General features: G+C 47.7%; 1 protein-coding gene across 3 annotated transcripts in view; it reads left to right on the forward strand.

The window, feature by feature from the left end:
- Nucleotides 1-14,493, forward strand: part of PDE7B (phosphodiesterase 7B) — a 387,906-nt gene that overhangs the window by 370,181 nt on the left and 3,232 nt on the right. For all 3 annotated transcript variants that reach the window (XM_040350483.1, XM_040350484.1, XM_040350482.1), the window contains one exon: nt 2,718-2,798. In XM_040350483.1, coding sequence (XP_040206417.1) covers nt 2,718-2,798 — 81 coding nt within the window. The remainder of the gene's footprint in view (nt 1-2,717; nt 2,799-14,493) is intronic.

Here is a 14,493-nt window from a genome sequence, read left to right on the forward strand (position 1 = left end):
ACCTCTGCATTGTAGCAGGCACACCAATACAAATAGGAAAACATTGATAAGAACTAATAGAAATCTAAAAGATCTTGCCCTGGATTCTATTGATAAGGATGTAAAAGCAAGATTATGTTTTGTATGTCTCTTTTATGCCTTGGGTCATGACTACATTTTATGTGGTTATATTGGCTCCATAAACATCTGCTTTTTACGTAGTTTCTACATAAAATTCTAAATAACAATTTCTAGTAAATTGTTTTCTTTCCAAGTTTTCAAATATTTTAACAATGAAAGTGGTTGTAAACCCTTACATACCTAGTGAAGTGACTGGCCTCAGGTGATACACAGAGATAAAAAAAATCCTCCTACATACGTCATAACTGTTTATCTGCAGTCTTATCTTCTCTACATCAGTTCAAAGTTGGAAATAAAAGGAGAAGTCTGGCCTGAGCTCATTTGGCCTGGGCTTCTCCTATGGGCCACAGTAGTGCAATTTGTTTTGTATTCCTGTGACCAGTTTTCAGCAGAGAGCAGACTAAAGTCTGCTCTCTGCTGACGTCACAGGAATCAGTCCAGGCACCGTGTCATCCCTGTCATCCCTCCACAGGCCAGCGCTCTAGTGAGCTCGGGAAGCTGTGAGAACCCACTAATCGGCAGTGTTCGATGTCTCGGATCTCACTGTAACGACGCCGGGGGACAGATGCAGCATCAGACAGATGCTGCATCCACCTGGGTAAGTTTGATGGGGGGAAAACCCCCGAACCAATACTTCTCTTTTAATAAAGCTTGTCTGAGCTGTCAACAAAAAAGAGGCCAAGAGCTGAAATTGCACTCTGTAGAGCTCAGTGAGGAGAGCTCTGAGAGCTGATTGGAGGGAATGGCCACACCCCCTTCACATAGCACAGAGCTGAGGCTGTCAATCAGCTTGTTAGAATTGATTTATGCTGATAGCAAAGGAATGAAGCAGCAGACAGAAATTACACTTAGTGCTTTTAATTGAAACAAGTGCACACTATAGAAGGAAATGCTTTGTTCATATTTCATGTATGAGGTTTTTCAACCATTTTAAATCATTGATAGGAAAAGATCACTTCCACCTGAAATGAATTTCATTTTTGGGGGTGAAGAAAGAGGGTTTTCTCCTCTTCTTCCAAACCCTCAGAATTTGGATGAACTAAAGCAAAATAGGCTCAGTTCACAAAGCTAACACACTAGAATAACGATCCTTATTTTCTGCTGAATCCAAAGAGATTTTAAAATTACAGTCACACAACTAAATAAAAGCTCCAGTGGCATGTGCTAAAGCTTTGTTTACAGGCCTTATGTAATGGCCTGTACACACGATCCAAATATCAGACGAAAACGATCGTCCGAGGAAGAATCGTACGATTTTCGGATCGTGCGTACACTACTTTCGAGAAACCGATCACGACAGTTCATCCGATACTATTTGATCGGACTAGCACGAAAATTTTCCTCGTACGATGCCAGATCGTACGATTTTAGTTTAGTCAGTATAGTTGTCATCCGAAAATACAATACAAATACATTACAACACATGAAATCACTTCCAATTTTTGTTTTCTGTCATACGAGAATTTTCGTGACATTAATAACCTATTTAATTTCTACTTGCGACTATTAAGCGAAATTAGGGCTGTACACTGCCAAAAATATGTGTAAATCTAAGATAGGTCACAGGCTTGTGTGTGGTCAGCTGCATTCAAGACACCTGTAAAAAAATAATCACAGGCTATGATGCTAACAAATGATGCTAACAAATGATGCAACTGTTCGTATGTAATTACTAACGGTTGCAACCAAACGGTTGCAATTGCAGACAGATGAGCGGCCCTGGAAACAAATTGTCTGTGTTCAGGGTTTCTTAGCTCATGTAACTACTCAGATGCGCAGTTTCATGTGTACAGCCACAGTGCTTTTGAACCTATCATTGGTTTATACCAACTTCCTGCCAGCTGATTGCACAGACCTGTGATTCCTGCCACAAATTGATGCCTATTTTGTGGTGGTGTATGGTCCAAATCGGCTTGATGAATGAGGCTTAAAAAGTATTTTTAATTAAAGTGTTACTAAACCCACAGTAGTAAAATCAGTCTGAATATGCAGAATAGCATGCTTGTTATACACACTTAAGGGGTTAATCCTCTGCATTGTGTAAAAAGGCTGTTTGATGTCTTCTCTGATCCTCACCTTCCCATTTCCTGATAATACAGAGCCATAGTGGTACTCTGCACATGCTCAGAATAGTGTGTTTTGCTACAGATATTATAATTTTTTGTGTATGTGGGTGTGATCAGTACAGGGCCAATCAGCACTATCCAGATAGAGGGTCAGAAGTCATTCAGCCTCATAGGACAGTCAGAGGAGAATGAGAACTCCTACTACAAGCTTTAATCAGTGCTCCCCCAGACACATATAGAAGTCACAAGACTGCCATATACTGTTGATAAGAAAAGGTATTTAGCAGTTTAGATTTACTACAATTATTGCATTTCCATGATCTGCGTACTGTGGGACACCAGATATAGCGAATGCAGAGTCCTGGGTTTAGTAAAAATTTTAAAGCAAAAAAACAAGGTAGAAGAAGCAGTTTTCTGTTAAATAACTATTGCATTTTATTTTTGCTCCTGCAGTATATGCAGTTTTTAGGTAAGTCGTTTGTAAGCTAGTGTCTGGAAATTCAGTTTTCTTTTTTTTTATTTGTTTTTTAGGAGATCTTGAGCAGAAATTTGGTTTGGAAATAAGCCCACTTTGCAATCAACAAAAAGACCCAATACCTAATATACAAGTTGGTAAGTATGTGCCCAGGTTCATTTCAACTTGTTAACGATTTTGCTGTTTTTCCTTTCATTCCTTTTTATTCAAAGACTCCAGCTTTGTTTCCAGGACACTCCAGGTTCAGGTGTGAATTCAGGCAAAAATTCGGACCTGAATCGCACATGAACCCGTGAACTGACACGCACCAGACCCCAGGCTCGAACCCCGCGGCTGCACATGTGTGCACCAGGACCTAATGTTGAATATTTCAGTTCTAGTGATAAATGCATACCCGTCTTTAAAATGAAATCCTTATCCAACTAGACATTAAACATGAAGTCTAGTAGATTCACTTCCAAACTTACATTAAAAAAATCATCTGTGTTTACGAGACAAAGCAAGGTAAAGAGCAGGTATAAAAATGATACTATGAGTAGTGTAATGTTAAGGTTACTTCTGTAAGTTAAAACAGAAAAACAGAAAAATAAAGTGTGTGTAAAATTACTATTATATTCATTATATTCATATCATTAAATTGTTTAGACCCGGGGTCTCCAATCTGCGGCCTGTGGGCCGGACGTAGCCCAGTGATACAAGGCACCATTCCTTCCGCTAACGCCAAAGACAGAGCACTATTCCTCACACAGACCCCAGGAGTAGGGAACTATTCCTCACACAGACCCCAGGAGTAGGGAACTATTCCTCACACAGACCCCAGGAGTAGGGAACTATTCCTCACACAGACCCCAGGAGTAGGGAACTATTCCTCCAACTGACACCAGGAATATGGAACTAATTTCTCCCACTGACACCAACGATTGGGTACTATTACTCACACTGACACAAGGGATGGAATTGTCCCCCTGACACTAATCATGGTGAACTATTTCTCCAACCGACATCAGGAATATGGAACTAATTCTCCCACTGGCACTATGGGGCACTATTCCTCCCACTGACACCAACAATTGGGCACTATTCCTCCCACCAACACCAACAATGGTGTACTATTCCTCACACTGACACAAGGGGTGTCATTTTTTTTACTCCCACTGACTGGCAAACGTATGGTATTGTTTACTCCCACAGATACCAGGGCATTTTCTATTCTTACTTGCCACAATTTGGTCCCACTAAAGATTAAAAGGCAGGAAAGTGGCCCTTTGTTTTAAACGTTTGGAGGCCCCTGTTTAAGATAATTTCTTAAGGAGCAATATTAAACTGCATTAAATTATATTTTTATATACATGGAGCCTGGAAAGCCTCTTATATAAGTTGTTAAAGTTTCCAACTCGTTTCCTGTCCAACTGGGAATTTTTGGGTGTTCCCACCTTTGTGTTTAAGCGTCTCCTGCTGCATTCTTCACAGTGTAAAAGATATCATTGAAAATGCACCAGGAAGAGAAGCAATGGCCAGAGCAGGTGTGAGGACCCAGGACCTCAAATTCAGAAATCTCAATCTTTTGAGGTTTACTCTTATTTACCACTTAAAATATTATTTACCACATAAAATGTGGACAAGTGATAAATCCTGTCTTTAAAAATATATTTTTTTACATCCCAGACCACATTTGAAAATTTCCGGTGTTCAGCAGTGTTTCGAGATTCTCTTTTCCGCATTCCACAAATACTCAGGAAACAAACATACTCATTGGGCAACGCATACAAAAACATACATATCCACTAAATGAAAGCATGCAGCGGAGTGACTTTGTTCTAAATATATACAGTACAGACCAAAAGTTTGGACACACCTTCTCATTCAAAGAGTTTTCTTTATTTCCATGACTATGAAAATTGTAGATTCACACTGAAGGCATCAAAACTATAAATTAACACATGTGGAATTATACATAACAAAAAAGTGTGAAACAACTGAAAATATATTTCATATTCTAGGTTCTTCAAAGTAGCCACCTTTTGCTTTGATTACTGCTTGGCACACTCTTGGCATTCTCTTGATGAGCTTCAAGAGGTAGTCACCTGGCGCAGCACCCCATCGCTCTCCTTCTTGGTCAAATAGCCCTTACACAGCCTGGAGGTGTGTTTGGGGTCATTGTCCTGTTGAAAAATAAATGATGGTCCAACTAAACGCAAACCGGATGGAATAGCATGCCGCTGCAAGATGATGTGGTAGCCATGCTGGTTCAGTATGCCTTCAATTTTGATTAAATCCCCAACAGTGTCACCAGCAAAGCACCCCCACACCATCACACCTCCTCCTCCATGCTTCACGGTGGGAACCAGGCATGTAGAGTCCATCCGTTCACCTTTTCTGCGTTGCACAAAGACACAGGGGTTGGAACCAAAGATCTCAAGTTTGGACTCATCAGACCAAAGCACAGATTTCCACTGGTCTAATGTCCGTTCCTTGTGTTCTTTAGCCCAAACAATTCCCTTCTGCTTGTTGCCTTTCTTTAGCAGTGGTTTCCTAGCAGATATTCTACCATGAAGGCCTGATTCACACAGTCTCCTCTTACCAGTTTTAGAGATGTGTCTGCTGCAAAAGGTGGCTACTTTGAAGAACCTAGAATATGAAATATATTTTCAGTTGTTTCACACTTTTTTGTTATGTATAATTCCACACGTGTTAATTCATAGTTTTGATGCCGTCAGTGTGAATCTACAATTTTCATAGTCATGAAAATAAAGAAAACTCTTTGAATGAGAAGGTGTGTCCAAACTTTTGGTCTGTACTGTATGCCATTGATCATTCGGGAGACTGAGTATAACACCACTGATCTGCAGCTACTGTGATCTCCTGGAATCATTTGGAACAGTATGATTAGCAAGAAGCTGCAGTCCTGCACAGAAATATTCTCAAGCACTGCGTATGCTGGTTGCAAACACACACATACATACACATACAGAATTAAAACAAATCCTTATTTCCTCTAGGGTAGGGACTTTAAAAGGTGTCAAATATAGAGACGAAATGAGTATGAGTTAAAGCGGGGTTCCGGGCATAATTGTATTTTAAAAAAAAAATTTGCAAGCTAAAATGAATCACATTAAATAGTCCCTAAAACATATTAATAGCTCCCCAATCGTTCCAGAAATCATTGCAAACACTTGCCTTTATCCTCCAGCTCATGTTGTGGCCGTATCCATCATATGTGTGGGCATGTGAAGCCCAGTTCCTTTTTCTTCCTGGTTTTCAGGGAGAGGCGCAGGCTGGGCGATTTTTAGGCATAGTAATGCCCAGAGACTCCTGGGAAATGAGTGTCATCATTTCCCAGGAGGCAATGGGGTCTTAGGACAGGAAGTTAAAGCACCTAGGACCAGGAACTATGCATATTATGAAATATGCCTAGTAACAGCCAGATAAAAGTGAGTAAAAAAAATGTTTTATTATTATTAATTTTTTTTTTTCACATTAAAGGCAAGCTGTTGATAGAAAGTTCATTTTTTAGGGTGGAACTCTGCTTTAAAACAATACAGTGGATACATAAATACAAGAATAAAACCCAGCAAGTGGATATCACCAATATGTAGATGATACCCACTTCTTGGGCTCTCTTTTTGTATTTATTTATCTCTTGTGTTGGGCTCCTAAAGAAGTGGATAGTGAAAGGCATTGAGCATATCAGATACCTAATATGCACATACACTATATTACCAAAAGTATTGGGATGCCTTTTTACGCATTTGAACTTTAATGACATCCCAGTCTTATTCCGTAGGGTTGAATATTGAGTTGGCCCACCCTTTGCTGCTATAACAGCTTCAACTCTTCTGGGAAGGCTGTCCACAAGGTTTAGGAGTGTGTCTATGGGAATGTTTAACCATTCTTCCAGAAGAGCATTTGTGAGGTCAGGCACTGATGTTGGATGAGAAGACCTGGCTCACAGTCTCCGCTCTAATTCATCCCAAAGGTGTTCTATCGGGTTGAGGTCAGGGCTCTATGCAGGCCAGTCAACTTTCTTCACTACAAACTTGCTCATCCATATCTTTATGAACCTTGCTTTGTGTACTGGTGCGCAGTCATGTTGGAACAGGAAGGGGCCATTCCCAAACTGTTCCCACAAAGTTGGGAGCAGAAAATTGTCCAAAATGTCTTGATATGCTGACACTTTAAGAGTTTCCTTCACTGGAAGTGGCCAAGCCCAACACCTGAAAAACAGCCCCACATCATAATCCCCCCCCCCCCCCCACCAAATGATTTGAACCAGTGCACAAAGCAAGTTCCATAAAGACATGGATGAGTGAGTTTGGGGTGGAAGTACTTGACTGGCCAGCACAGTCCTGACCTCAACCCAATAGAACACCTTTGAGATAAATTAGACGGTAGACTGTGAGCCAGGCCTTCTAGTCCACATCAGTGCCTGACCTCATAAATGCACTTCTGGAAGAATGGTCAAACATTCCCATAGACACACTCCTAAACCTTGTGGACAGCTTCCCAAAAGAGTTGAAGTTATTATAGCTGCAAAGAGTGGGCCAACTCAATATTGAACCCTACGGACTAAAACTGGGATGCCATTAAAGTTCATGTGCTTGTAAAGGCAGGCGCCCCAATACTTTTGGTAATATAGTGTATCTTAATGTGGATTCAGGGCACAAATGGAATGAATGGCTTATAAATGACAGGCTTAGTACATTGGTATGGTGTGTGGGAATAACTGTATTTAGAGGTGGTTGTTTAGAGACAATACGGATATTTTCCAGCAGTCAAAGGTCATTGTAAACTATACAACATCTATTAGATTGAATAGAGTATAATTGTATTGTTTTAACTCATGGTTTCATATATATATATTTGGCACTTTTAAAGCCCCTATCCTAGAGCAAATAGAGTTCATTCTGGATATTGAATGGAATGGTACAAATCTCATCATGTATTTTTTTGCAGTTCCACGTGAATTTAACTGCAACAAAACTGTTCAAGCCTTTTGTCCTTGTGTCCTGTAAAGCCTCGTACACACAATGGGACCTTTTTCTGACCAAAATCACATCGGAATTCCGACGGAATTCCATCGGAGTAAAAGAGAACATGTTCTCTATCTAAACTCTGATCGAATTCATCTGAATTTCCAATAGAATTACTCCGATGGGGCTACACACGGTCAGAATTTCCGATCCTGTGTACGGGGCTTAACAGCATACAAGGGATAGAAAGGTCACAAGCCAATGACGTCACTGCCTTGAATACAATTTAAAGGGGTTGTAAAGTTAAAAAAAATCCTAAATAGCTTCCTTTACCTTAGTGCAGTCCTCCTTTACTTACCTCATCCTTCAAATTTTGCTTTTAAATGTCCTTATTTCTTCTGAGAAATCCTCACTTCCTGTTCTTCTGTGACTACTCACCGTAATGCAAGGCTTTCTTCCTGGTGTGGAGAAAGCCTCTTGAGGGGGCGATCAGGAGTGTCAGGACACTCACTAACACACAGCTCCTTTCTCTATCTGCAAAGTAGAGAGTGTCCTGACACTCCTGCTTGCCCCCTTCCCCCTCAAGAGGCTTTCCCCACACCAGGGAGAAAGCCTCGCATTACGGTGTGTAGTTACAGACAGAAGAACAGGAAGTGAGGATTTCTCAGAAGAAATAATGACACTTAAAAGCAAAATGGAAGGATGAGGTAAGTGAAGGAGGATTGCACTAAGGTAAAGGAGGCTATTTAGGGATTTTTTTTTTTACCTTTACAACCCCTTTAAATTTGCCAGTTTCTGTCCAGGAACTGCCCTCACTAATGCATTTCACCTTCCTGGACTTAGGCCTCGTACACACGATAGGTTAACCAGAGGACACCGGTCTGAAGGACCGTTTTCATCGGTCAAAACCGATCATGTGTGGGCCCCATAGGTTATTTAACCATAAGTTAAAAAAAAGCCAACTTGTTTTAAAATTTACCTATGGATTCCTAACCGATAGGTCAAAACCGATCGTTAGTAGCCACAACCATCGGTTAAAAATCCACGCATGCTCAGAATCAAGTCGACGCATGCTTGGAAGCATTGAACTTCGTTTTTTTCAGCACGTCGTAGTGTTTTACGTCCTTCAGACCGTTGTCCTCTGGTTAACTTATAGTGTGTACGAGGCTTCAATCCTGTGATTAGACCTGGCAGGGTAAAACACACCAGAGAGTCCAGTTCCTGGGTGGGAACCAACATTATGTATTGTAAGCTTGAAAAAAAATTGTATTGTAGGAGGCGACGTGATTGATATGTGTCCTTTCTGTCACTTCAATGTAGAGTTGTTAAATTAGTCAACACATATATGGTATTTCAACAGCCTGATTAGCAAGGATTTAGTACAATTTGGCAGGATCGTAAAAGATGCAGTAGGAAGACCTTTTTTTAATAGAAAGGGTAGCAGCTATATTGTTATTGAATCCTTAAAAAAAGGCTATGGCAAGGTCAGTAAGCAATATATATATTTGTATGATTATGCTGTAAATAATTGCAAATTGATTGTAGTGAAAATGTGTTTGTAGGTGCTTAATATTTAATATGTAAATAGGATCCCCCTTGCAAACCTGACAACCAAAATAATACGTTGTTGGTATATGAGTCATGATGTCTCTTGGCGTTATGTAAATCCCAGCACCCCAGAAAATCTAGGATGTGTTTTTATTCTAACTGATCTGCGGATCATTTACTTTCTATATGCACAGCACCATCTAGTGGCTGAGGTAGAGCAGCAAACACATGTCAAGTCTCATCTGTTTTTTATATTATTATTATTTAGGTACTTATATAGCGCTGTCAACTTATGCAGAGCTTTACATATACATTGTACATTCACATCAGTCCCTACCCTCAAGGAGCTTACAATCTAAGGTCCCTAACTCACATTCATATACTAGGGCCAATTTTAGACAGAAGCCAAATAACCTGCCAGCATGTCTTTGTTATTATACAGGATTTATATAGCGCCAACAGTTTGTGCAGCACTTTATATGACTTGGAGGGGGGTCACAGAGTCATCTGGCATTTTTATGTTTCCTTCATCTCATAGAGCTATGTAAATCCCCAGAACAGTGTGCGTTTTTAGTGTGATGGCATTTCTCTAACATTTGAGTGGAGTTCCGCCAAAAACAAAAAAAAATTAAAGCCAGCAGCTACAAATACGACAGCTGCTGACTTTAAATATATGGACACTTACCTGTCCAGAGTGCCCGCGCTGTCGGCACCCAAAGCCATTCTGATCCTCGGCTCTCAGGTGTTGCTGCCGCCATCTTCATGAAGGGAATCAGGAAGTGAAGCCTTGTGGCTTCACTTCCTGGTTCCCTACTGCTAATGCGCAAGTCGGGCTGTGCGCAAGACAGCGACGACCTATGCCCGGAGGTGGGATCAAAGACCTGTATTACACAGGTATCTGCTCCCTCCTCAGGGCCGGACTGGCCTACCGGGATAGCGGGAAAATTCCCGGTAGGCCGCTTGCTTTTCTGCCTGTCAATCAAATACAATCAGCGGTGGCCGTAGCTGCGGCCGCCATCGCCGCTGCCGCGGCCGCCGCTCTTTTCAATTGTGCACGGGTGTCGGCTGCACTAAGTTCCCTGGGGCTGCTTTTGCCTAGCTCCAGACTGTCACTGCCGTAGATAAAAGCAGCCGTGGGCCGGCGGGGTGCGGCCGCCATGCTCCTCGCCGCACTTCCCTTCTTACCTAGCCAATCAGTGAGCAGCATCACTGATCATGTGTCTAAGGGGAGGAGCCGAGCAGGAGAAACAAACGTCGGGACGTCACATGTTCCATCTTCCCGCGCGGCGCCAGGACAGCCCACAATGTGTCTGCAGGGTCACGAGTGAGGGGAGAGAGCCGCAGAGAAGTGTCGCCACCCTGCCTTGGAGGCTGGAGCACAAGGTATTTCTCTGATATTAGAGGGGACGGACAGGATAGGACAATTGCGCGGCGGGGCGGAACGGGGGTTATACAATGTACAGGGAGGGGTGATTCTGTATGAAAAGTTCTCCATCACCTGATCCCTGTACTCCCCTCCCCCATCCCAGTGTCCCCCTGTACTCCCCTCCCCCATCCCAGTGTCCCCCTCCTGTACTCCCCTCCCTCATCCCAGTGTCCCCCCCCTGTACTCCCCTCCCCCATCCCAGTGTCCCCCCCCTGTACTCCCCTCCCCCATCCCAGTGTCCCCCTCCTGTACTCCCCTCCCTCATCCCAGTGTCCCCCCCCCTGTACTCCCCTCCCCCATCCCAGTGTTCCCCCTGTACTCCCCTCCCTCATCCCAGTGTTCCCCCTGTACTCCCCTCCCTCATCCCAGTGTCCCCCCTGTGATCTCCTCCCCCACCCCAGTGTCCCCCTCCTGTACTCCCCTCCCTCATCCCAGTGTCCCCCCCCCCTGTACTCCCCTCCCCCATCCCAGTGTTCCCCCTGTACTCCCCTCCCTCATCCCAGTGTTCCCCCTGTACTCCCCTCCCTCATCCCAGTGTCCCCCCTGTGCTCCCCTCCCCCACCCCAGTGTCTCCCCTGTGATCTCCTCCCCCATCCCAGTGTGTGTGTCCCCCCCGTGCTCCCCTCCGCCATCCCAGTGCCCCCCCCCCCCGTACTCCCCTCCCTCATCCCAGTGTCCCCCTGTACTCCCCTCCCCCGTCCCAGTGTCCCCCATCCCAGTGTCCCCCTGTACTACCCTCCCCCGTCCCAGTGTCCCCCTCCTGTACTCCCCTCCCTCATCCCAGTGTCCCCCTGTACTCCCCTCCCCCATCCCAGTGTCCCCCCCCCCCTGTACTCCCCTCCCTCATCCCAGTGTTCCCCCTGTACTCCCCTCCCTCATCCCAGTGTTCCCCCTGTACTCCCCTCCCTCATCCCAGTGTCCCCCCTGTGCTCCCCTCCCCCATCCCAGTGTCTCCCCTGTGATATCCTCCCCCATCCCAGTGTGTGTCCCCCCCCGTGCTCCCCTCCGCCATCCCAGTGCCCCCCCCCCCTGTACTCCCCTCCCTCATCCCAGTGTCCCCCTGTACTCCCCTCCCCCGTCCCAGTGTCCCCCTGTACTCCCCTTCCCCGTCCCAGTGTCCCCCCCCTGTACTCCCCTCCCTCATCCCAGTGTCCCCCCTGTACTCCCCTCCCTCATCCCAGTGTCCCCCCCGTACTCCGTTCCCCTATCCCAGTGTCCTCCCCTCCCCTATCTCACTGCCCCCCCCCCCCCGTACTCCCCTCCCTCATCCCAGTGTCCCCCCTGTGATCTCCTCCCCGATCCCAGTGTCCCCCCTGTGCTCCCCTCCCCCACCCCAGTGTCTCCCCTGTGATCTCCTCCCACATCCCAGTGTGTGTGTCCCCCCCCGTGCTCCCCTCCGCCATCCCAGTGTCCCCCCCCCGTACTCCCCTCCCTCATCCCAGTGTCCCCCTGTACTCCCCTCCCCCGTCCCAGTGTCCCCCTGTACTACCCTCCCCCGTCCCAGTGCCCCCCCCCCTGTACTCCCCTCCCTCATCCCAGTGTCCCCCCTGTACTCCCCTCCCTCATCCCAGTGTCCCCCCGTACTTCCCTCCCTCATCCCAGTGCCCCCCCTGTGATCTCCTCCCCGATCCCAGTGTCCCCCCTGTGATCTCCTCCCCCATCCCAGTGTGTGTGCCCCCCCCGTGCTCCCCTCCACCATCCCAGTGCCCCCCCCCCCGTATCCCAGTGTCCCCCTGTACTCCCCTCCCCCGTCCCAGTGTCCCCCGTCCCAGTGTCCCCCTGTACTCCCCTCCCCCGTCCCAGTGTCCCCCCCCCCTGTACTCCCCTCCCTCATCCCAGTGTCCCCCCTGTACTCCCCCCATCCCAGTGTCCCCCCTGTACTCCCCTCCCTCATCCCAGTTTCCCCCCAGTACTCCGTTCCCCTATCCCAGTGTCCTCCCCTCCCCTATCCCAGTGTCCCCCCGTACTTCCCTCCCTCATCCCAGTGCCCCCCCTGTGTTCCCATCCCAGTGTCCACCCAACCTGTACTCCCCTCCCCTATCCAAGTGTCCCCCCCGTACTCCCCTCCCCCATCCCAGTGTCCCCCCTGTGCTCCCCTCCCCCATCCCAGTGTCCCCCTTGTGATCTCCTCCTTCATCCCAGTGTCCCCCCGTACTTCCCTCCCCCATCCCAGTGTCCCCCCACCCTGTTCTCCCCTTCAGTGTCCCCCCGTACTCCCCTCCCCATCCCAGTGTCCCCCCTGTACTCCCCTCCTCCATCCCAGTGTCCCACCTGTGCTCTCCTCCCCCATCCCAGTGTCCCCCCTGTGATCTCCTCCCCCATCCCAGTGTCCCCCCTGTGATCTCCTCCCCCATCCCAGTGTCCCCCCTCCCTCATCCCAGTGTCCCCCCCGTACTCCCCTCCCTCATCCCAGTGTCCCTCCCTCATCCCAGTGTCCCCCCTGTGCTCCCATCCCAGTGTCGCCCCCCCCGTACTCCCCTCCCTCATCCCAGTGTCCCCCCCCGTACTCCCCTCCCTCATCCCAGTGTCCACACCGTACTCCCCTATCCCAGTGTTCCCCCCCGTTCTCCCCTCCCTCATCCCAGTGTCCACCTCGTACTCCCCTCCCTCATCCCAGTGTCCACACCGTACTCCCCTATCCCAGTGTTCCCCCCCGTACTCCCCTGCCCTATCCCAGTGTCCCCCCCCCGTACTCCCCTCCCTCATCCCAGTGTCCTCCCTGTGCTCCCATCCCAGTGTTCCCCCCCGTTCTCCCCTCCCTCATCCCAGTGTCCACCTCGTACTCCCCTCCCCCATCCCAGTGCCCCCCCTGTGCTCCCATCCCAGTGTTCCCCCCCGTACTCCCCTCCCCTATCCCAGTGTCCCCCCTGTACTCCCCTCCCCCATCCCAGTGTCCCCCCTGTACTCCCCTCCCCCATCCCAGTGTCCCCCCTGTGCTCCCATCCCAGTGTTCCCCCCCCGTACTCCCCTCCCTCATCCCAGTGTCCCCCCCGTACTCTCCTCCCTCATCCCAGTGTCCCCCCCGTACTCCCCTCCCTCACCCCAGTGTCCCCCCCATACTCCCCTACTTCATCCCAGTGTCCCCCCCCCGTACTCCCCTCCCCCATCCCAGTGTCCCCCTGTGCTCCCATCCCAGTGTCCCATATCTGCACCCCCCCCTTCTCTCTCTGTCACCTACCTTTGCTGCCCTTGCAGTAAAATTGAAATCTGTATAATAATCTCAGAGAGGAAAGGGGGGAGGGGCATGTGACTTAGGCTACTTTCACACTGGGGCGTTGTGCCGTCGGCAGTAAAGTGTCGCTATTTTAGCAGCGCTTTACTGTCGTTTTTGCGGCGCTATTCGGCCGCTAGCAGGGCGCCTCAAGACTTTGAGTGTCCTGCCAGCACAATGCTAGCGGTCCAAAAGGAAAAAAAACGCCCGCAAAGCGCCGCTGCAGCAGTGCTTTGCTGGCGGTTCAGCACCGCTGCCCATTTCAATGGGCAGGGGCGCTTTAGAAGCAGTGTATACATCGTTTCTACAGGGCCTCAAAGATGCGGCTAGCTGGACTTTTTTGCGCATCCTGCCAGCGCACCGCTCCAGTGTGAAAGCTTTCGCATTGGAGTGAGAAGAGAGGCAATTTCAGGGCATTTTGAAGGCGCTATTTTGTAGCGCCTGCGAAGTACCTCAGTGTGAAAGTAGTCTAAGACCCCTTTCACACTGAGGCGTTTTGCAGGCGCTATAACGCAAAAAATAGCGTCTGCAGAGTGCCCTGAAAGAGTGGTTCCATTCACTCCAGTGTGAAAGCCCAAGTGCTTTCACACTGGAGTGGTGCGCTGGCAGGACATTAAAAAATTTCCTGCAAGCAGCATCTTTGAGGCGCAGTAGGAGCGGCTCCTAAAGCGCCCCTG

This window comes from Rana temporaria, chromosome 4, assembly GCF_905171775.1.
Source record: "Rana temporaria chromosome 4, aRanTem1.1, whole genome shotgun sequence".
Lineage (NCBI taxonomy): Eukaryota > Metazoa > Chordata > Amphibia > Anura > Ranidae > Rana > Rana temporaria.